Source organism: Eleutherodactylus coqui, chromosome 5 (genome assembly GCF_035609145.1).
Source record: "Eleutherodactylus coqui strain aEleCoq1 chromosome 5, aEleCoq1.hap1, whole genome shotgun sequence".
In the NCBI taxonomy this organism is placed as follows: Eukaryota; Metazoa; Chordata; class Amphibia; order Anura; family Eleutherodactylidae; genus Eleutherodactylus; species Eleutherodactylus coqui.
In genome coordinates, this window is record NC_089841.1 from 130,393,448 (window position 1) to 130,417,778 (window position 24,331).

General features: G+C 40.1%; 1 protein-coding gene across 1 annotated transcript in view; it reads left to right on the top strand.

Annotated features, from left to right (window-relative positions):
- The window catches only part of SLC12A2 (solute carrier family 12 member 2), a 106,821-nt gene extending 85,098 nt beyond the window's left edge, over positions 1-21,723 (top strand). Inside the window, exons 21-28 of the mRNA XM_066603159.1 lie at positions 4,937-5,068; positions 6,265-6,315; positions 8,956-9,078; positions 10,375-10,486; positions 13,487-13,573; positions 15,785-15,920; positions 17,013-17,080; positions 18,663-21,723. Of these exons, the coding sequence (XP_066459256.1) occupies positions 4,937-5,068; positions 6,265-6,315; positions 8,956-9,078; positions 10,375-10,486; positions 13,487-13,573; positions 15,785-15,920; positions 17,013-17,080; positions 18,663-18,798 (845 nt within the window). The 3' untranslated portion in view covers positions 18,799-21,723. The remainder of the gene's footprint in view (positions 1-4,936; positions 5,069-6,264; positions 6,316-8,955; positions 9,079-10,374; positions 10,487-13,486; positions 13,574-15,784; positions 15,921-17,012; positions 17,081-18,662) is intronic.
- Positions 21,724-24,331: the final 2,608 nt, after the last annotated feature.

Here is a 24,331-nt window from a genome sequence, read left to right on the forward strand (position 1 = left end):
GCCCGATAGTTCTGCTTTAAACCAAGTGACTAAGAACCAAGTGAATCCAAAGAGCGAGCGATTTCTTGCTCAGTGCCCTGTTGATGGGCACATGTAAACGGAATGATTATTGCCCTAATTCGGGCGATAGTCTCCTAATGTAACGGTTCCCTTTTATTACCCACAAGTCTTCTGTGATCTCTATTTTGTTTCAGAGCCAATATACAGTTTTGTTGCTTCATCCTTATTTAATATGTAGCATAAAACACACATGCAAAAGAAGGGGAGAATAAGAATAAAACGGCACATGTGATCTCTACTTGAAGTGTATTTCTGGTATCATTCAGTTTAGCTTATATTTGTCTGTGAGTTATAAGTGCTCAGCGTGTCTCATAACTGTAACACATGTTCAGTTCCCCCCTCCTTCCTGGGAAATAACATATTTATGACTCTATCAAATAGCAGCTGGAAAGTACTTAATAAATTAATGGAGAGAAATGAAACTTTCCAGTGACTTGAATGACATGAGGTGCAGAGATAAGAATATCGTGAAGGTCAGGATGAGGATGCCAGAGGAAGGTGTAACAGGACATGCTACTATTGAAGGATTTTCACCCCTCCCTTTGCACAAAGGACTTTTTTAACTGCCGTTGTATGATAGGAAACTGAGAACAGCAGAGCTGAGAGGTCCTAATTACACGGGCAGGGTGAAGTTGGTTGACAATAACTTTGCTGACTGATGGCACAAATTGTTGTGTCCCCTCTCTCATGAGCAGTGTGGATTTTTAGACAATGGAAGGAATGTATGACGTAGCACAGATGTTCATCTACCCTTTCACTGCCGCATGTGCTTTTTTTTTTTTTGCAACCTTTGTGTTGAAGTTTTGTGCACCTCTTACTAGTACGTATGAAACTTATCGACTGGCAAATTATAAGTATGCAGACATCAAAAATAGACACTGTGGACATCATAGAGGAGCGTCTCCTGCTCAGGAACACCATCTGAGAGCCAGTCTATTCACGTAGCTCCCATTCTTGTGGGTTCATATATTGTATTACTTTGGATATTCTTTTATCTACTACTGGCTGCCCAATGCTTTCCCTGACAGGATCAGCTGTTTGCATGGAGCAAGACCTTGGGTGATCAGCTGCTTGCCTCAGCAGCTAAGTTTTGACAGCTGCAGATGAAAGAAGCCCAAACACCACCAAAAAAAAGTAGAATGTCCATAAATGGCATAAATAATCCCTATGAAAATAATATATAATGGAGCTGGCAGAAATGTGCTGAAGCCATGAATGCAGCAGACTAGAGAACAGCTGATCAGGAGTCGTCCCAGGTGATGGACCCCTGTTTATCTACCATTGATGACCTGTCCTGAGAATAGGCCACCAATAGTTTACAACTGAGCAATCCCTTTAAATGGAATGTGTTGTCAGATTTTTTTTTTCTTTGTAACTTTCAGTCACTATCTTTTTGTTTTTAAAGAAGGGGGGGAAAAAAATTCCTAAAACCCTGCGAATTTTGAATGTGACAGGGGTTACACAGCAAAAAATTGCTGTGTAGCCCTGCAACTTCGCATTGCAGGGAATGGAGTCACGTAGCCATAACCTGTTATAGAAATGAGTCTCAAAAAAATCTGTACAACTTGGATTGCTAGCCCTATTCACTTCAATTTGAGTGTAAGGTCACGGGGTTATGCAGTGATTTCCCCCCCCCCCCCCCCCCCCCCCTTGGTCGCGCAACCCCTATTGTGGCCAAAAATTGCGATGTAGAACTAGCCTAAAAGAGCACTGACTGCCAAACTGATACCGGTATACAGGGCGGTTAAAGAACTGGTTTATCTGCTCTCTGATTGGCCAGAGTTACTTATGTAATTGGCACTTGGCAGTCAAAGAGCATTGCTCAGTTTGCATTTAGGTAGTTAGAAACGTTGTGTGGGCATCTTGACTGGAGATGGAGCCCTTACCAGCAGATTGGAGGGGCATCCTAAAACAAATGCAGGTAGTATACCCCCTAATCCTCCAGTCACAAGACAGACAATTGTTCCAAAACCAGAGGGTAGCTTAATGACTTTTTGATTGTTACAGTTACCAATTTTGTGTAAGTAGGAATTTTGTAATAAAACAAACACTTAGACCTGTATAATTAGGAACACGAGGCTGTGCATTTTCGCACACTTAACAATCCATAAATTCTCAAGCCACTGTCTTTACTTTGGATATCAAATATATTTGATTAGCCAGCAGATTTTTTTGGGCACGACACAAACTTTCAGAAAAATATTTTTATGTTTCTGAGTATTTGTACTGTATTCCTTAAAAGCATAAACCTTTAGGAATAGTTCACAAGGGGAAACTATGGAACGGAGTCTAGTGGGACTAATAGAAATGGAATATTCTGTAATGTGTGACAATGTGATGTGAGCAGGGACATGTGGGACTCGTTCACTGGGCTAAATTGGGGATTCCACTGTGTTACAATTGATTAAAAAGCGGTTTGCGGGAATTATGGGACTGCTGGTTTTAAGATGTAGATTTGATTAGGAGAAAGCCTCTCTATAGTTCTATATTACAGGGCTCTGTGGCATTTTCGCTTTTATTCCTGGCAAATGGCTCTCTGCTGGGAATTCTTTACGAGCAGCTGCATCAGTGACTTATTTATAGATGAATGAAATACCACAGGAAAGACTCGTTTCCGGCAAGAATCGCTATTGTGTGCTATGTTTTTTTAATTAAAAAAAAAAAAAGAAACAGCAAGGACTCTCTTATGGGTGTATATGATGTAGAAAACCTGTAAGGTTTTTCCTATCACTAGCATTGTCCAGTCTGGGCTGTGTCTGCTGTTTCAGGGAGAATGCTATTCATGGTTCTTTTATTATTGTGTTAAGTATTTGTTCTTAGTAGATTAGCACCTAATTGTGAAACCAATTGTAGGATTCCATGTTCCTTTTTACTGTCGTGCTGTTCGGTTGTCCTCTGTATCATGCTCAAGAAATGGCTGATGGTCTACTTAAGAAATGTCTAAGTTATGTCTAGCATCCTGCTGGCTCATTGTTTTCATAGTGCCTTTGTGTTGTAGCCTTGCCAACCAAGGACACGTCTCCAAAAAGCTTCCTAAGCTGTAGTAAGGTAGCTTTATATATACATTATGTAGTAAAATTTCACCCAGGTGTCTGGTGAGAGTCGTAGAAGAGAAGGCATGGTTCTTCTTGAACAATAGATTTTTATTGTAATTGAGTACATTTTTAACAAATACAAGAGAAAATGTTAATATTGGCATTTGAGTTAACATCTTCGTAAGCAATATGACTAAACCGTTACACACATAACACTATGTTTAAACAGGTAGATAATAACATAAAATATCGGTATATGACTTCTATACAGTACATAAAATGGCAAAATAAAGTAGGGCATAAAAAAGTTGACACAAAAGTAGCTTAGGATCCAGGCCATCCAATTTCCCTCTTTATTGAAGGCACTTGTGTGCATACTTTCAAACCAACAATTGCTATTAACTGATTTGATTTGAATAGAAGGAATGGAGTTACTATTCCAGTGTTGTGCGGTTCTGGTTCTACATTCAATTAAGATATGAAGAAGAGGAGTGCGTAGCATAGGGGGGATTTGGTCTGCATCAATTAACAAGGCTAGAGCAGGGTTGGGTTGAATTTGGATGTTACTAAAGTTGGTAATTAGTTGGAAGGCCTGGGTCCAAAGGTTAGAGACATAGTGACACTGTAGAAATGTCCCTTTTGGCGAGCTAAATCTCCAACACCTTTGAGAAAATTGAGGAGCCATCTTGTTGGGGGCATAGGGAGTCAAGTACCATCGGTATAATATTTTACAAGAGGTTTTTAGAGTGATTGGTACAGTTAGAGGCCGAGTTAATTGAAGAATACTCCTCACTCTACTGGGCTCTGAGACTTAGATTTTTAAATTGTTTTCCAATTTTCTGTGTATATTTCCCAAGGGATCTACCAGCATGGTGTTTAATATAAGATGGCAAGTGGATAGGCCCTTATAGCCATTGAAAATGTATCTCTTTCTAATTTGAAAAGATTAGGCTTGACTCAACCAATTTTGAGAAGATAGTTTTCTGTCTTTTTCAGAACTTGTTATCAGGTTTAATATTCCTCAATCAGACTTTCGAAAGTACCTTCAAATTAATCCTCTTCTAAAATAATATACCCCTCCTACAACAGTTAACATTCCCATCAAATTGGACCCCTGGCTCTCTTCTCTTCAAGGTTCTTCTTAACCAGCCTGATTTATAGCCAAGGAGAGAAGAATGTCCTGTTAGTGTTGGTATGAGAGCTCAGCCGTATAATCTACCAAATACCTACACAAATACGTCACAATACATGAAATAATGTAATCGGGCTGCTAGGATTCTTCTTTTTTTTTTACATGGCTTTTAGTGTAGAGGAACACACCATGTAGCTCAGGACCTGAATTATGAACATTTTACCTCCAGACATGTCATACTACTGTCTGCTCTGTCCTGGAAGCCCTTTGTAATTGAAATCTTAATTACTACAAATCTCTTTAGCTTGTCTGAGCGGAAAGCAAAAGATCAATAGTATCTGGTCAATAGCTGTCTGAGTCTATGGATGTCAGAGTTGCTTTAGAACCTAGTAGCCCAGATTTTATTCCAAATTTTGCACCAAGTTGGGAATTTACTGCTCTTCCTGCAGCTATATGGTAGTAGTGCGTAACTTTCTTTCCTTCACACATACTGCTACTAATAAAGTTCTAACATGAAAGTTTTATGTTACTAGTAAAATATGTGGAGTTTCAGACTTTGCCCAAAAGTAAAAAGTTATGATCCAAGTTCTGTTGTTCTTTTATAGATGCTTTCTGCATTTCTCGTATAAAATCATTGGGGTCACTTGGCCTTTTCAGAAATAGACAAAATTCTTCTTCAGGCTCATGTTTTGTTTCTTTTCTTTTGCAGAGGAATTGCTGTCATCACAAGAGAAGTCTCCCGGCACCAAAGACGTAGTAGTAAATGTAGACTATAGTAAAAAGACTGAGGCAGAGTCTTCAAAGCCTTACTCTGGTGACTCCAGTCCAATGATGAGGAAAGGTATGGGCAGAGCTAGAAGTAGTTCATACTTTCTTTCCTTCAGGTTTATCCAAATGCTGGTGGAATATTAGTGGATACCCAGCTAGTGTTCTAAGTGGTAATGACACACAAAACACGGCACAGGTATATGGAAAATTATAGGTGTGCTACTACAGAAATCTACAGGGAAGTGCGTTTTCTTTAAAAAAAAAAAAAGTTTAAAAGTGCCCCATATCTTTTAGGTTCAATGAAGGGGACTGTCTGGTAGAAAGCGTGACAGGTGGCTGGGATGATAAAATTAAAGGGGTTGTCGGAGTCGTATTTTTTTGTTAAAATGTTGTTCTCCATGCAGTAAATAACTAATTGATACATACTCGCCTCTCCTTGCTGTGTCCCATGCCATCGCTCCAGGGTTCCCCTATGACATTATGTTTACAGGTTGCCCCAGGCTGATTATGGAGAGTCCCAGACTGCTCAGCCAATAGAGCTCAGTGATGATCGCTGAGCTCTGTTATTGGCTGCAGCAGCCTGTGACCCTCCATAAACTGGTAGGACTGCAGCTTGTAAAGACCCCAAGCCTTTGGAGTTAAGAACTGAACTGCGCAGTAGCTGTAGGTGACTTGGGAGAGGTGAGTTACTTTACTTCATGGAGAACTGGTTTAAAAAAAACCAAAATGCTCAGACAACCCCTTTTTAACAGTCCTCATTTGTTTTGCAAAAAAAAAACAAAAAATCCATTAGTGGGGAAGAGTTTGTAAAATTGATACCAGGCAAAATTGAAGTAGTTTCTACTAGATCAATATTTGTACACTTGGTTCAGAACCATTTTTTAACCATACTTGCAGCATCAATTTTGTTTTGGAAGTCTGGATAATATTTTGAGCCCCATCCATCAACTTTCTCCTAGAAAATATGTCCCTGTGGCCCATAGTAAGCAACAAGAGCCCATATTCCATTTTCATTCTAGGAAAGCTGAAGCTCACAGCATATAAGTCAGACATGTCCTGTCCTGTATGTCTGCGTGCTTTTGTAGGTTTATGTGCATAGATTGGTGTCAGTTGTCAGTACCGTACTACGACTTAATTAGCTTTGTTTTGTGATGTTATTTTTGTTCATTTCATGTTGGTAATTTTGTATTTTTTGGAATTTTTTTTCATTTCCACTGGCTGATCACATAATTAACATTGTCTTTAATGTTCTTTCTAAATATTATCCAGATGAGGAAGATGATGGAAAGACACAACCTACACAGCCTCTATTGAAAAAAGGCAGGCATTATCATGTTTTTGTTTCTTTTTGTTACATCCCTTGTTTTGTCTTTTAGTTATTTTTTAACGTCCTTTTTGTATTGTCTTGTTTCTTTCATCTTTCCTTTCATTTCCTGGCCATGAATTCCTGAAGCTGCTAAAACCATATCTGGTAGAAAAGCATTTTTGGATGTTTTCCCAACAAATGACATTTATCACCCATGTACAGGATAGCTACTAAATATGATTGTGGAGTCGCTCTGAAGTGTTTTTATCAGCCCCACAGACTTTGAAGAATACTCCAGCACACTTATTCGACCTCCCTTCCATTCAGATTCCTCACTGTGGTCGTGCATTGAGGAAGAACAGTAAGAATGGGGGGTTGTTCACATGATTGGCAGAGGTCCTTTTACCATTCATACATTGATAAATGCCATTTGTTGGAAAATGTCTTTATAAGTAAATATGCACTCATTGCAAAAAAACCCAGACTGTTAGGTATTTGAACCAGTGGATTCATGAGGGCGCGCACTTAAGGAGATCAGGCACAAGAGCTCAGGACTCCCTCAACAGACTTCTAGTAGAAAGGATCTTCTGATCGTCGCACAAGCAGCTCCAACTGTTTTGTTCATCCTGTATTCCTCCCGTGGCAGGGCTTACAAGGAGCATTTTCCAGCAGGATAATGCTCAGCAGTGGTGTCACAGGAATGCCTCCACAACATTGTCACACTTCCATGGCCTGCATGATCACTAGATTTATCGCCAATAGAATACGTATGGGACCACCAGGGACACCAACTTCGAGATCCCATGAGTTTGCATGATCTAAAGGCTCATTTGCAGCAAATGTGGACTGATATCCTACAGGATACTATACAGAACCTGTATGCCTCCATGCCCGCATCACCTCTTGCATCCAAGCTAGAGGCGGTACAACAGGGTACTAGAGCCTCCATGCTCACCCATATGACATCTTGTATCCAAGCTAGAGGTGGTACAACAGGGTACTAGAGCCTCCATGCTCACCCATATCACATATTGTATCCAAGCTAGAGGTGGTACAACAAGGTACTAGAGCCTCCTTGCCCGCCCATATCACATCTTGTATCCAAGGTAGAGGCCGTACAACGGGGTGCTAGAGCCTCCCTTCAAGGGGTCAGTTTTCTGTATTAAATTATTCTTTTGCTCTGATTTGTAATCACTTATATCAACTATACCATCACACGTGTAACGTAGTGTTTTGTTGTTTTTTTTTACAATGAGTGTATATAAATATTAGTGATACTCTTTAGTCATTGGTATTACTCTGCTTTTCCTTTTCAGGTTAGTTTTCTTCCATTCTTTATAGCTCTTGTTACTTTCAATGAGGGTGCTTATCTTCAGGCTTCTGCATTGTATTTGCTGTATGACGCTTTGAAGTTTATCTCTTATAGAATTCTTAAGTGTTGCAACTTTTATTGGAATTGCTCCACTTGGTCATTTACAAGATGTGGAGTGTATATGTGTATGTAATCTATACATGAATATATGCACATACACACAAGTATGAAGACTTGAGCATTTGTACATCTGTTATGGATGTTAAAGAAATAGCTATACAGTCTATATTACATAGAAAAACATTGTGTCTTCCTGGATAGTGTCAGACAGAACTATATTAATGAGCTGGAAGTATTTTCAGGATATTGTTTATTGTAATTTTACATTTTTTTTAATGCATTTTAATATTTTAATGTTATCGATTAGTGTCTGTTTGGGTGCTTTCACATCTGTACTAGGGATTTCGCTTTCCAGCTCCTTTCAGGGAGCACTAAAGGGAAAACACCTTGGCCAAGCGGTTTTGTCGCTGGACGGAAACGAACATCACTGGGTGGACCCCATTGACTATATTAGGATCTCCCGCTTTCCGTGCAGCTGGCCGGCTTTTGGATAAAACAAGAAGCGCTGCATGCAGCACTTTTTCTTTGGATATTGTCAGCTGCATCGCTGACAATCTCTGGACGGACATTTTGATGCAGATGCGAAACCACCCTCCTACGTATAAAGCCAGGCACTCTTCATACACGTGGTTTATTAAACTTTTCTAAAATATTTTCATAAACTGAGTTTATTCCAGATTCACTATAGGCCAAGACTAGACAGTGACTTATATTGTACTAATGCATCAAGTTTGTTATGTATCAGATTTACCTTTGGGGAAAAACATGGTTGCATATGTGCAAAATGGCTCCACATCTATCCACAGGCTGTGTGGCACTCGGCTGTGTTGACAACCTATGGACAGGTATGGGGCTGTTTATGTAGGAAAGCAGCCATGTTTTTTTTCCGTTTTAATCCAGTACAACCCCTTTTACCTAATCATTAATGTGGCTTCCATGTTAACTGCGTTCTATTAGAATAGCAAATGCTCCCAGAAACCCAGCTGAGACTTTGGAGCAGATTGATGATATATCTAGATGGTCCATTGGTTGATGAAACTGATTACTTGCAGGAACATCAGTTGCACTGTACCTCCACAATTGTAGAGCTGTAAACCTGGTATTTAGTGGTGGATTTTAAGTAGTAATGGAAAAAAGAAACTTGTTGACTTTGAACAATTGTGTCCAGCTGACTGACCAACCTAAATGTTATCATTTAAATATTATTTGCCTCTTTTTGTAGACTCGAAAGTTCAAGGCGTTCCTCTGAACACTGCAGACCAGAGACTTCTGGATGCCAGCTTACAGTTCCAGAAGAAGCAAGGCAAAAGCACAATTGATGTGTGGTGGCTCTTTGACGATGGAGGTAGAGCTATTCTTACAGACTAACTTATGTGGTTTAGTATGATTCTTGAGCCTCTTTTCGTACAACTTTGTATTGTGCCATTCCTCTATTATTTCTTCTAGAAATTTAAGAATAAATTGGCAACTGGGTGTTACCAACTGGAGAGGTGACCCTGTACAATCGGCGCTGGCTGTGTAGGAAGACACCCCTTTGGTAATAGGATGATAACACCCAGTTGCCAATTTATATATACATTTCTTAGAGGAATAACATGAAACTGCTTTGGGTAAAGATGCTTAAGAATTGCTGTCCTATAGGGAATACAAGTATTACTAAAACAGACGTGATGACAGGTCCTCCATAAGAGCTTTCATAAGTGTGTCCCGCTTTGCAAAGGTTATAACTTAACATTATAATGACTGTTTTAAACTATTAATGTCTGACAAAGGGATATATTGTTTGTGTGTGAGTAATATATTATAGAAAAATATTATAGTGTGTATATAATAATTATTATTTGTGTTACTGCTGTTCCCTTTGAAACCAATGGAGGACCAACTTGCTCTGCATTTTTACCTTTAAAACTCGGCAGACTCTGTAGATCTTGGTCTTGGAACAAATGTCCAAAGATTGTCCAGTAGGGAAGCTATCTGATGCTGATGACAATTTGCTTCATATACAGCTTCAACGCAGTTTTGACCTAATTTACAATGTTACTCCCTGAGGATAAATTTTAACTGCGTTTGCCAATCGATTTGAAGCTGAAGTATTTCTGTGCACCCTTGCAATAGGCTTGTGCATATAATTGATTTTTTTTTAATAATGCCATGTCTTTGGTCGTGCTGGGAAGTGGATAAAGGCTTGAGTTATGTTAGTTTTTATAATTTTGTCAGGAAAATATTGGTATCCAGTAGTTACAATCCTGTTACACTTTCAGTTATGGTCAGGCAATTGATTAAAATGGCACTATGGATTTGGATGCCTACGACTGTTTGCAGAGGATTTGACCTTGATAAACCATGAATAGAAGTAATGGGTTACTGTTCTACTTTATAGAATAAAGTACATGTCAAAAAGTCTCTGAAAGTGCAGGTACTCTTTAACATCCCATATTCTACAATGGTCGCACCACAGTTTTAGTTAAATTCATAGGATGGGTATAGAGGTCACAGGCTTCATCTTGTAGTTTATCTTTCTCCTATGAACCATGTTGTGCATGCTCATTTATCCCGTCTATGCCTTACGTTTAGACTTCCTACAGCTCATTCCCATGGTTGTCATCAGTTTTGATAATACATGCATTATTTTTCTGCTCAGGTTTGACGTTGTTAATTCCATACTTGCTGACTACCAAAAAGAAGTGGCATGAGTGTAAGATCAGAGTGTTCATCGGTGGTAAAATTAACAGGATAGATCATGACCGCAGAGCGTAAGTTCTTTTTTTAAATCCTTTTGATAGACATATGCATATAAAGGGATTGTCCCATCAGGACTAGTAGAGCATATGGATGTCATAGAAGAAGGGTCCCACCACTCGGGTTTCCTTGTGATACTACACTGCAGCCAGGCTATGTGGCTGGCTGCAATTTTAAGGCAAAATTACCTGGCTCAGCAACCAGCAGATTGCATGTTAAAGGGGTTGCCTGAGGTGAAACAACCCCTTTAATAAATATTGCATGCTCAGTGTTTAGTGCTGTTGGCAAAACATTTGCTGTTTTATTTCAGTGTAAGGCCCCATGTTCACGGGCAAAATTGAATTGCGGGTGATCTGCAGTTCAATATGCCCATAGACTTTCATTGGGCATCCGCAGGTGATTAAATACCTGCGGATGTCATTTTTCCCCGCGTGCGGATCACACACGTTGGAAACATAAGTGCAGCATGCTCCATTGTCTGCGGATTCCCTCACGGATGGCTTCAATTCATGTCAATGGAAGCCATCGACCCGCGGCACAGATACAGCAGACCCTGCATCCGTGCCGCGGATCTGTGGGAAAGCAGGATTTTTTAAAAAATTTTTTTAATGCACGCCCACGCGCATCCACTGTGCAGAAGAAAGATGATCCGGCTGCGATGGAGAAGACCCACACAGCAGCCGGACAGGTAAGAAAATGTCTTTTTAGGCCTTATGGCTGCGGGCGCAGGTGGAAACAGCTACGGGATTCTACACTTGGAAACCGTGCGTGCCTGTGGACATGAGCCCTAAGGCCGGCTTCACACAGGCAAGCTGGATCCTGTGTGTGGGAGGCCCACAGCAGATTTCAGCTGTGAGTTTAGTGGATGACCCTGCCTACTTGCGATTTCTGTAAGCGCGGCGCAGTACATTTTATTTTATTTTTTCTTTAATGTTTATATGTCTTGCTCCACTTCTTAGCGATGACACGGATACCCTCGGCCCATACCCAATGTTGGTGGCATACGGGCCACGGGTCGGACAGCATCCATTGCCTTCAATGAAAAGCATGTTTTTTTCCCCTGGTTTTTGATGCCTGCATTTTGCCTCACACCCACCGTGCGGATTCCGCAATTGGAATCCGCCCGTGTGAAGCTGGCCTTGCATTCCACAATATCTCACTCATACAGAAACTGTTGACAGCAATAGCTCAGGGGTATTCAATGTAGTACAAGCAGCTTAGATCAAGTATATTCATATGTTATCAACGTATCATTTCATTTTGGGATCTCCGAAATCCTAATACCAATCTATAAGCACCCTAGTTATTTAGTTCTAATATCTTAAGTAGTAATTGCTCATAAAGAGTATGTGCTGACCAGTCCTGCATAGAATTTGTAAGGCTTGTTATAATAAATGGAGATAATAGTTTTCACTTATGTTGTTCACCAAAAGGCTTCCCCTGCTGCTTAAAGACTCGTGATATAATCATGTCTGGGGGAATATGACTACCTTACACATCTGCAGGCATGTGTGGTTCTGCTGGATTGCCTGAAAGTGACCCTACAGGCCCAGAGAAAGAAAGATGGCTGAACAGTTTCTCGGACTACCTGATGCACACTGTGTGTTAGTATGCATCAGTAGTCTAAGACCCTACATGCTGCTCTGACTGGTCAGCACTGCTCATGTGGGCAGCACTGGTCAATCAATCCATATGTAGTGTCTTGACGCGCATTTACACCCAAAGATAATCTTTCAAAGGATTGAAAGATTAAAGGTTTAAGAGATCTTTTTGCATAAAGTGTTAATGGCCAGTAATGTCCATTTACATGCAAATGAAGATGATAGTGTTAATGAGCCTCCAGGAGCTGTTTGCAGAGCCCAGCATATAATTTAGTCACATGCCCAGCTGTTCGAGCAGCTGCATTGTTCTCCATGCAGAGCTAGCTAATTACATTGTAATTTGCTGGCAGTCCCGAGAAGAACACAGCATTCGGTCTACTGGAGATAAATGCAAACTGCTTTATCTCCAGTAGCTGAATAATGGATTTTAAGTTAAAATCCTAGTTCAAACGAAAAGTGATGCCTGCGTTTACATGTAACAATTATCACTGAAATTCGGTCGTTTGAACACATTTTGAGTGATAATCGTGTAAATAGGCCTTTTGACTAATGATGCATACTAATACACAGTGTGCATCAGTAGTCTATCAGGTAGTTAAAGAAGCTGGAGTGGCCATCTTTGTTTTTCCATGCCTGGAGGTCCGCTTTAGTTGGGGCAGTGGCTCACAATGTATCTCAGTGCATGGGCCAAGATAACTGTGGCTTTCAATTTAGTATTTCAGTAGATAGACAGTACTATGTAATGGGTAGCAGGACATTAGTGGTTTAGTCCCCTGAGGAAGCACATGACGGGATTACAAGCAGCAAGAACAGTCAAGGACACGCATGTATGGCAATAAATGATTAATTCTTGGATGCTTTGAACACCCGGTCACATGCACAGATAAGATTTTGTTAGGCTTCAGGATAACATCAGTAGCATAATCCAATTTGTCTCTTACCACCGTCACTATTTAAATGTGTATAATGATCTATTACATTATAATTCTTTCTTGAGAAGTGTGGGAAAAGTTGTGTTCATTTGCTTTAAGCTGGGAGGACACCACTTTGATCTGCTGATGAAAGTGGGAATGACCAAAGCATTACGTAATAGACCTTAAGCTAAGAAAACGATTTGTACCGTGACATTATGATTTGTACACACGAGTTTATAAGATTTCCTCTTTGTTACATGTGAAATGACATGACTGTGAAGTATGGGTAAGAGCAGATTCTGAATTGAATCAAACGTCTGGGTGCAGAATAGTAACTTTGTTGTTAGAACTTGCCTTCTTCATATAAACGGACTGCATCCGCTCCAGGGGCAAAGCAGTAAATCAAGCAAATCTGTGGCACGCAGGTCTAGCTAATGAGAAGATTGGTGTTTGATTCCATTGTCTGTAATGCTTACATTTGCCTTGGTGGTTTTTACAGGATGGCAACATTGCTCAGCAAGTTCAGAATTGACTTCTCTGACATCATGGTCCTCGGTGATATCAACACAAAGCCAAAGAAAGAAAAGTATGTTAAGTTGCTGGTTTATGACATGTATATGGGTGCAGGATCATGTGTGTACTTGTGCTTCATCATTCCCTTTTTAATATTGTAAGAGCTTAGAAGCAATAGTTTGTGGAAACATGAATTTGTGCATTTTAGGGAAACTAACATGGGTGTGGTAACCCCTCATGTACTACAGGTTCTTGCTTGCTGAAAAACAATCTTGCAGAGTTATGCTTAACTTCTAAAACTGTATGTTCAGCAGCTGGATTACTCATGTATGTGCTAGAAATGTAGTTTTTGGAACATTAATATTATTGCAAGTTACTTGTTTTTGATATTTGCAAGTCATCATCTGGTAGTTTCTAAAGTCCAATGAATGCAAATTTTTGGTCTTCTCATTCCTGCCTAGCTCTACAGGCACATCTATAAACCTCCTATTTTGAACTTTCCTTTTTTTAGAAGGTGTTGTGTCCCTAAGGTTGAGTTCACATGGCAAAATAGCCACAGAATTCTGACTGTGGAATGCGGGCCGGAACGCCTGAGCACTGTGCAGTACAATGTAAGTGAATGAGGGTTTAACAATCCCCATTCTCTTATAGCAGAAAACAGTCTGCAACAGAAGATAGTCATGCTTCGGGTGTTTACCACAGAAGTCATACCCATAGTCTCTACTTGGCTCAGACTTCGAGCCACAAACCTAAATTTTCATGCTTCCCTTTAGTTAGAAAAAAAAAATCTCACTTGGATGCAAAGTTGCATGACGGCGTACAGGAATGTGAAGTGCTTGTCGGCAGGTTTATTATGTGTGCCAGGTGTCTAGTGTAAAAAAAAAAAATCACACTATTTTCCTGGGCTATTATATGATTTTGTATTTTGAAACCTGGCTTTCATTTGTACATGTCAGAATTGTGAATATTTGTACAGAACCCCCCCCCCCCCCCCCCCCCCCCGACAGTGGAATGGTTAAAAAGTGGCTATTGTACAAGAAATACTAAAGCCCATTTCTTTCTAAATCTGGATTAGAGGTAGTGCTGCCGGAAATGTTACTTAGTGAATAGGATGCAGTAAGAGTAAAGCCATATATCATCCTGCAACAATTGCTAGCCTCAACCATTTTTAGGCTTTTTATTTGCACTAGTTTCAAAATTCTACTGTTATTAGTCTGCAGTAATTCATTCTTTAGAAAGTAGATGGAAACGTTTGACTAATATATACATTTGTGAGCATATGTCTTTTTATGATACGGTTTTTACATCTGCGCTGGAACTTCCGTTCAAAGGTTCCGTCGCAGATCCGGCACAGATTACCGGATGCAGCGATTTTTTCTGCCAGTAAAATGCCTGGCAGCTGAGTGCAAACTGAATGCACGCCATTATAGTCAATGGGGTCCGTTTGTAGCTGCTCAGTTCCGTCATAAGATAGAGCCATTTGGCCAGGAGATTTACCTTTCATGCTCCCCGAATGGACCAGGAAATCAGAACCCAGACAAATGTGAAACCACCCTTTGGTGGCTACTGACCCCTTCGGCCATGTAAGCACACAATGTACCTAAACCTATGCTGAACAGTCTGGTAGGAATTGCTGGTATTGATATTGGCACACTGTATTACAGGTCATACAATAGGCTGTTCTGTATGCTTTTGTATGATGTCTTATATTAAGTGGAAGAGAGATAGATAAACTGTCCTGAGTTTGTGTTTTCTAATGTGTTCTAAAATCTCGGTAGTTCTTAGATGTAAGCCACAGGCAAAGAGAAGACTTTCATAGCTGAAAGTTACACCTTTCATTTATGAGAGGTGCGAGGAGCTTGCCAAGTATCCTGATTGTTTGGAACAGTGTTTACGTTCTGACATTCTTTTGTCTGGATCACTTGAGGCAAATCCTGGATTTGGCTCTAATTTCCGTACATCACAACCCTTCAATTTCATTTTCCCTCGTCTGTAACTTCAAATACATCAGTTGGATTTGACAATTTGGAGCACAGATCTGTATGGGAATGATCTGATTCCCATGGATCTCAACAAACTAAATGAGTTCAGTGTCTGCTCACATTTACTTGTGGAGTAATGATTGGATTTATGGTGATAAAGCTGTGACTTTCATGTCGGAGTTGTAGATTCTGAAAAACCTTTTAAAGTGGCATTGACTTATTACCACTACTGGAGTGAAATTGGATTACAACTAACAATTTTTTTTTTTTCTTGCGTTTTTTTTTTTCTCTGTTACCTTCAGTGTGGCGGCTTTTGAGGAAATGATTGAACCATTCAGGTTGCACGAAGATGAAAAGGAACAGGATGTAGCGGACAAAATGAAGGAGGAAGAACCATGGAGAATAACTGATAATGAGCTAGAGCTTTATAAGACAAAGGTACCGGTTATATACTTGAAGACATATGTATAGAGCAGTGCCAGTATAAAGACCTCTAATATCCAATACAGAGTGTAGCCTACTAAAGTGCTTGTCTTTAGGCGATAACGCCTTTAAAACACCATCCCTGTCCATATGTTTCCTGCTCAGGACCCTTCTCTGTGGGTCAGTACAGAAAGTCAAGTCCTCCAGGCATTAGCTGGTCAGCTAGTCATTCAATGCTGTCTTCTAATTTTAAAAGAGTTGTCTTTGTGAGACAACTTCTTTTAACATTAGAGACCCATTTTACATTAAATGGGATGTCTTCTATCCAGTGACTTCCTGCATATATGTCCTAGCTGAAGTGTGAAGCACTGCATACAAACCAAAAAGATTGCCTGATTCACTGCTAACATACGTTGATGCCCTAGAGACTGCAGTCTTAATTTTTTGTTTTTCTTGATTGCTGATAAAGGCTTATTCACATGGGCGATTTTTCCAAGTTTGAAAGTGACAGAACTTGGGCACATTAAAGTCCATGAGTGTATTCTCATGTTTGTATTCTTCACAGACTGATGGTCCATTTAAGTCAATGGGTGCATTGTAAAAAAGAAAAAGCACTTGTATGTCATGTCAGTGCCAGCATCCCTTTTTTTTCACGCATTGACTTCATTGGGAGTTTTAAATCACATCAATTGAGCCACCTTCCCTTCTTTTTGTTAATTTTTTTTTTACACACGGTAAAGTGATTGCCCTTGGATGACACTTATGCATTAAAAACACAAAAGCTGATATAAAATGCACATACACTCACAGTGAAATTGGTCAATTTTTCATTGACCTGAATCACACTTACCCATGTGAATAAGGCCCGAGTGTCTCCAGGCAGCAAAAGCCCCACAATCTTTTCTTTAGGGAAACCCTTTACTCTAAAAAGGGTTTGTCCAAACTAAGACAACCTATTTGCCGTCATCTCAGCCCATTAGACCAGTAAGTTGTTGGCCATAATGTGTAGAATTTGTAACACATCTTCTGGTCTGTTAAAGGATCTGTTCAGTTTCCAGTGTTGCATTCTTGAGTCTGTACTATGTCTTATCCTTTGCTTTGCACTAGACTCATCGTCAGATCCGGTTAAATGAATTGTTGAAGGAGCACTCAAGCACAGCCAATGTGATTGTCATGTAAGTTGAAGTCTAATCTAGACTGGTATGTTCATACTGCAGGGAATGTATCATTGCAGTTGGATTCATCCACCGGCCCCATCAGGGTTTCTGTTTTAAATCGCAAAAACTGCACTCCTGCCGAGGCCCTGGATGGACACTATCGTGGTCTTTAATGAAAACTGCTGAAATTGAAACCAATAGGTCTCCATTTTGTAACATTTCCATTGATTTCCTACACATAATACCAGTAATGAATGAAAACCTGTCGAAACTGAGATCTATCAGTCTCCGTTTCAGCTGTTTCATTAATGGCCAAGATCCAGTCCATCCAGAAGTGCCATTTTCATGACTTTTAAATGGAAATCCTAATGGGACCCCTGGACAGAGCCAACAATGAGGTCTGTGCAGGCCCTAAATTGTGCTTTGTTTGGCATTTTCCTTTCTAAAAATATATATGAAATATTCGAATAGGCATTTGTGAAATGCAAAGCATGTGCTGTATTACTATTTATACCTCAGAGAAAAGGGCAACTTAAATAATTGCATGTCTCACCTCTTTGTGGTTTAGTTTTTCTGGTTTAGAAAGTGAGGCTAAATGTTTTTTTTCCCCTGTAGTTTTCCAATCTCATAGGTAAAACTTTTCTGTGCTTTTCTTTCCATAAAAAAAGTAGAATCCTAATTCTGAGAGAGACAGAAAAGCTTAGCAAAGAAAGTCCACAAAAATGAGATGTGAACTAAATGTGATTAAGCATGAACTAAAAATGTTAACTTCATACTTTTCTAATCTTAAGTGGTTCATACAGACAGTACTAGAGAATTAAAGGGGTTATCTGGGACTTTGAAATCTATCCTTAAAGGGGTTGTCCCGCGAAAGCAAGTGGGGGTATACACTTCTGTATGGCCATATTAATGCACTTTGTAATGTACATTGTGCATTAATTATGAGCCATACAGAAGTTATTCACTTACCTGCTCTGTTGCTAGCGTCCTCGTCTCCATGGTGCCGTCTAATCTTCAGCGTCTAATCGCCCGATTAGACGCGCTTGCGCAGTCCTGTCTTCTGTCTTCTGAATGGGGCCGCTCGTGCCAGAGAGCGCCTCCTCGTAGCTCCGCCCCGTCACGTGTGCCGATTCCAGCCAATCAGGAGGCTGGAATTGGCAATGGACCACACAGAAGACCTGCGGTCCACCGAGGGTGAAGATCCCGGTGGCCATCTTCACAAGGTAAGTAAGAAGTCACCGGAGCGTGGGGATTCGGGTAAGTACTACCCGTTTTTTGTTTTTTTTTATCCCTGCATCGGGTTTGTCTCGCGCCGAACGGGGGGGCTATTGAAAAAAAAAAAAAAACCCGTTTCGGCGCGGGACAACCCCTTTAACATGGGCCATCAATATTAGATCGGTGGGGCACCCCACCAATCAGCTGTATGAAGGGGGCTGCAGCACTCCAGTAGACCCCACCAATCTATTATAGTCATGACCTATGTTCCTGGATACTACCTTTTCAGACATCAGTAATCGCTACTTATTATATAATCACATAGCGCTCTACTCCTATTTCTAGTCTAATCTTAACTGCTTTACTTTTTTTCCTTCTATGATAGGAGCCTTCCGGTTCCGAGAAAAGGTGCTGTGTCCAGTGCACTCTACATGGCTTGGCTAGAAGCACTTTCTAAAGATCTCCCACCCATCCTGCTTGTCCGTGGAAATCACCAGAGCGTCCTTACTTTCTACTCCTAATCATTGTCAGCCGCAGAGCCCCATAGAAATGGTACTTCAGTGGCTGGGATGCAGGCATCATCACATTCTCTAAACCCACAGAACTTCTCTCTCTTGGTTCCACAGACTTGAAAGCACACGGAGGAAAGTAACTTTTTCCACACTTGAGAATCTATTGCAGTTTTACTGCTTCTGTTACATTACCTGGTGGATCCTGGCGTCATAAGGGAGATTCCTATGTATGAGACTCAAATACATGGAAGCTTATTTCTCTGCTACTTGAAAAGCAGCAATAAAAGCGTGTGCGTTTTTATTTTGACCAGTGGAAGGATTCTAGATTTGTAAAAGCCTTTAGCCTTGAGGTGCCTTTTTGAAAATTAACCAAACTTCATCCATACCCCCTTTTTTATAAACATGTATAGAATGTACAATCTGCCTTTCAGCTAGGACTTTAGATCAAAACCTTTAGTTTCTAGTTTCTTCCATCTTGACGATAACTTATGCTGCTTTTCCGTCTTCCACCAAGCTATTCACTTATATTACGTCATAAATGTTGTTTTTTGTTTTTTTTTTGTTTTTTTAATATTCTTTTTCTTTTGAATGTTTGTTAGAAAAATGCACAGGGTTTGAACAAGACAGCTATTCCAACAATAAAAAATGACCACATTGGTGTATTGGAACAAATGGGCAGTTATGCAGACCTCACTTTACTTGTCCTATGGTTGTAGTAGTGTCAATAACATTAATGGTGGGTATCGCATACACTGGCAAAATACTACTTTACATGAACCACATGTTCTCTAGTCAAGTAATTGAGTGTGGCACCCCAATATAGTACAGCCTTAGCTTTCTAAAAGCTCATTTAGCTCAATAGTGAGTTCGTCATTGTGTCTAGGGATTTTAGTTGCTTTTCCTATTGGCTCATCCAGAAACCTGTTGTATGTGAATAACAGCATAAAAAAGTTACAATTAATTCAGGTTAACTCTCCAACAACATTGGTGATCTATATTTTTTCCGAGCATCCATACACAGAGGAAGCGGCCATATTGTGCCCTTATTCAATATTCAAGTTGCCAGTATGACAAATAACATTGAATATCATCTAACAGTGGTGTCACTAACTCTAAGGAATGAATTACCCTATTGCTACACACACAAAATTTCTGCCTCTAGTCATTTATTTATAAGGCAACTCCTAAATGTTAATTTAGTTTGTGGGTTTTTCTTCATACTGGAATGTTAATTTTAAGTTTTGTGCTGGTCAGATGAGGGTGACACATGCAACCATTTTAAAAGAGTTGTCCCACTACTAGCTGTTTTGCTGCAGGATAGCTCCGTGCATTGTGCAGTGGCCCGGGTTGGTACTGCAGACTGTGTTCAATTCACTTATTGAAGTGAATGTGACCCAGCCTGCAGTACCAAGCCAGGCCACTGTGCAATATACAGAGCTATTTACTTCCTGCAGCAAAGAGCTAGAAGTGGGACAAGCCCTTTAATGCTTAATGGAATAATGATTGTGTAACTATTGCAAGAGTGCAGAGTTCAACGGTGTTTCCATGTTTATATAATTACATGGATAGTGAAGCTTATGCCCAGCGCTCTTGATGCAATAGCTTCTATGTGCAATAACGTTACTTGCGGAGATAAAACAAAAACGTGGCGCTTGTCATTAAACTTAAGCGCTTTCTTATTGAGAGATGCCTTACTCAGTTTGCATTACTACCTTGGGTCCCCAAGACTTTTATATTATGAATGCCTGTAGAAAAAGAAAAAAAATCAAATTTTATATATTTTTTTCATTTAAGTAGGATGTCTAAATGTTTGATAAGTTATAAGCAACACCTCTTCACATTAACGCTGGCTTTGCATTCTACAACATTTTGAAATCTACTATGTTGCTGTTATGTATATCAGGCAGTGACTTCTTATGTGACCTTGTAGGAGAACTGCTCAAACCGTTTCTGAAGAGGATTAGTCTGCGACTATTAGGACTCTGAAATGACACGAAGAGACGGCTCATTAGCACATGAAAATTATAAGTGCATTCCAAGCTTTTCTAGTTATAAAGTGTGGTTTTATTTTTGATACTTTCTATTGTGCAAAGTCCCTGTAGAATTAATATAAAGGCAGTGTTGAACCCAGGGATGGGGTTCTTTAAAGGTACTTCAGCATACAGTAGTGCAAAAAAAATCAGTTGAATTGAGCATTACCGATTCTTGATGTATGTCCTCCAGCAAAGTCTATGTACATCAGTGTATGCCTACAAATCCTTGGCTCTGTTCAATTCATTTTATTTGTGCTATATGAAGATAGTCTAAGTAAGTGCATGTATAAAGAATTACCAGATGTATGCCAGTTTTATTGGATAACAGATGTATTTGAATGAATTTGGATCCTACATGTTAAATCTCACTGGTGTCAGGTTATGTTGGGAACTGGGTAAATGGTAAGTTTGTTTGTTCTTTATCTGTACAGAGTCTGAGCCATTGTATTTCTCTCGGGATATCAGCTCCTATCCCCATAATTGTTTGCACTTCCTTGGTAGAATGCCCATTGCAAATGTTCACGGAGATTGCTGAGTTCAGGTTCTATGTGTTATATAATTATTTTTGAGCACCTATAGTACCATCTGATATGTTTTACCTGGGAAGTGAGAATTGTCATGTGACTCTAATGTAGTGACATGTACAGAGTAGTATTATGTCTCGTATTCAGAGCATGTATGAGTTGTTCTGTACTGATCTGTTGTATGGCTCACAGCTATATCTGTACAGAGCTGGTTCGGAAATGTACATGAAAAGGCCTGGAGAATCTTACAACAACTACGGACTTGACAGGTTTGCTGTAAGTTTTTTAATGGGATTAGGTGAATATATGCCTTTTATAGTTATCAGAAAAATGGTGCCGTTTGTAGTAAAGTTTAAAGGAGTAACAAGAAAACCCCCCATAAAGGTACCTAAATCTGTGAATTTAGACCATATAACGCAACCTCACTTATAGGTAATTCTTTTTACTTTATCTTGCCCACCTCTGTATAGCACCTCTGTTTTAATGTCGCCAGGGCTTGCTGGGGGCACGATTACCATGTAAATATCTAGATTTTCCATGATTACACTCCCCTCTCGCAGACATTGCCTGCATTCCTCTCTGTTCTCATGTGTAAGGTAGTGCTAGAATTGTTCACTGTCTTCACACACAATACAGATCTGCTACTTGACACATTGCTCTGGTGGTCCGCCACGATTCCACCTGAGACTGGGAAGAGCCAGCGAGCAAGGGATATAGGAGGCATGTGATGTGTGAGGTCTCCTACTGCAGGAAAGGTGAGATGACCAGACTCTAACAAGCATGTGATAAACCCAGGAGGAGAACTTTCATATGACTATGTGAGACTGGCTGACAGAGGCATTTCAGCTAATAGTCCGTACGTTAGTAAGTGATACAGCATGTAAAGCATTTGCATGTAACTTTTAAACGACATAAAAACCATTTAAAATACATGTGTTCCAGAAGCATAGGTGCCTAAATTCATGTTTCCTATTGAGCATAAACAAAGCCTTTGTAGAAGGATTTACATCGGGTTTAGTTATAAAGTTACAAACCCTGTACATATGGACCTCATAGAGGGTGGCTTCTCTGCTAGGGACCCACCTCTTTGGAACAGAGCAGCCAACTACCGTGTTTCCCCTAAAATAAGCCCTACTCCAATAATAAGCCCTACCCTGGAGTGGGGGGAGGAAGGGTGGCTTGAAATATATACCCTTCCCCAAAAATAAGCCCTTTCTAAACTACATGAAAAAAAACCCAAAACTTAATACTCACCTGGGCCTGCTGTGTCTGTGTCTCTCGCACTGGTCACCGGCGCTGTGGCAGGCTGCCGTGTCCTCAGTGTTGGCACAGCACACTCTCTGGCCACAGGGCTTTGAATACCCCACTTTCAGCAAGCGAATGCTGTGATTCGATTATGAGCGCCACTGGTTCAGCCAATCAGAGCCAGCGCTCGATCATTCACTGCCATTTCAGTGAATGACATCACCGAATCGCTGAGATTGTTTCATCGAGCGCTGGCTCTGATTGGCTGAGCAACGGCGGTCGTGATCCAGTCACAGCAATCACATGCTGGAGCGGGGTATTCAAAGCTGCGTCAACAGAAAAAGAGTGCTGTGTCAATGCAGAGGACACAGAAGCCTGCCGCAACACCGGAGACCAGTGCGAAGGAACCCAGACACGGGCTGAGTGAGTATAAGACTCCCCCCAAAAATGAGACACTGTGCCTCTTTTGGGGCAAAAATTATTATGACAGTGTCTTATTTTTGGGGAAACACGGTAGTATGCCTGTGTACTGGAGATCATGGGAATGGCAGCTTTCATATTAAGCCCCAAGACAACCCTTCAAAAAGATAAATCTGTGTGCAGAATGGACATTCTGCTGTTTTGGATAAGAAAACCGAATTCTAATTCTATGGCTATCGTTATGCCTTTAACTGGGCCTTTGGTATAGATGCATGACACTTCAGAGTTCATTTCAGAATCTTTTCTATTTCTAGATGATTTCTAACTTTGGGACCAGTGAAATGTAAACTTTATAAATGATATTACAGGGTACCAGTCATCAACCACATAGATTAATGCAATTTGTCCCATATTTGATAGGTTGACAACCATCTAAAAAGAATTTCGGTGATGTTGGCAACTCTCACCAAATGTTTTCATATCCATCCTTCATGGTTTCCTTAAATGGGTTACAGTACTAGACATCATAGAATGCCTTTTGAACTCCTACTCACCTACCTTCATTCCACAGAGCCCATCTCTGCAGTCAGTCCGTTATATGGGACCCTGACTTAATAATTTATTACAAAAGGTGATGTTGATTGAACTGCTGACTTGTTTTAGTGCTGCTACCTTGTGTTTGTGAGCAGGTACTTTTTGCCGTATGCTTTTAACTGTATTCTGGAAAGGTTGCGAACAGTGGGCGTATTTGAGTACCCATTTAATGGCAGTCAAGTCAGTACAATTGATGGCTAAGCTCTCGCGGACCCTTTCTGGGACACAGTTGTGTGACGCGCTGCATTGCAGTGGTCTCTATCGATGTTCATGTATGTATTCAGGAAACGTGCTGGTAATATTTAAAGAAGAAACCAAATTAAGTTTGTACATATTGAGATAAGATACTACATATATATGAGCAGTTGTCTAAAGATGCAGACTTTGGGGCTTGGGTTGGTCAAATATATGCTTATAATTACTCAGTGCACTTTCACTCAGTACCGTTTTCTTGGACACCTTAATACACCTCTTTGATAACATTCAGTAGCATTGCATATGTTCCATTATGTACCTACGTGTTAACATAATAGAATTAACACTGCGTCTTTCTAGTTCAAAGATTGTTCTATATGCATTTTGCCTAATTTAATGACATCTAAGTATACTAGTAAGTGTAACATCTTATTTATGATTTATATTTAAACGCTGTGCTCTTTTATGTTTGAGATTTTTAGAACTTTCCTTAATTGCGTTTTTAAAACTTATTTTTATATGCATTCTGGA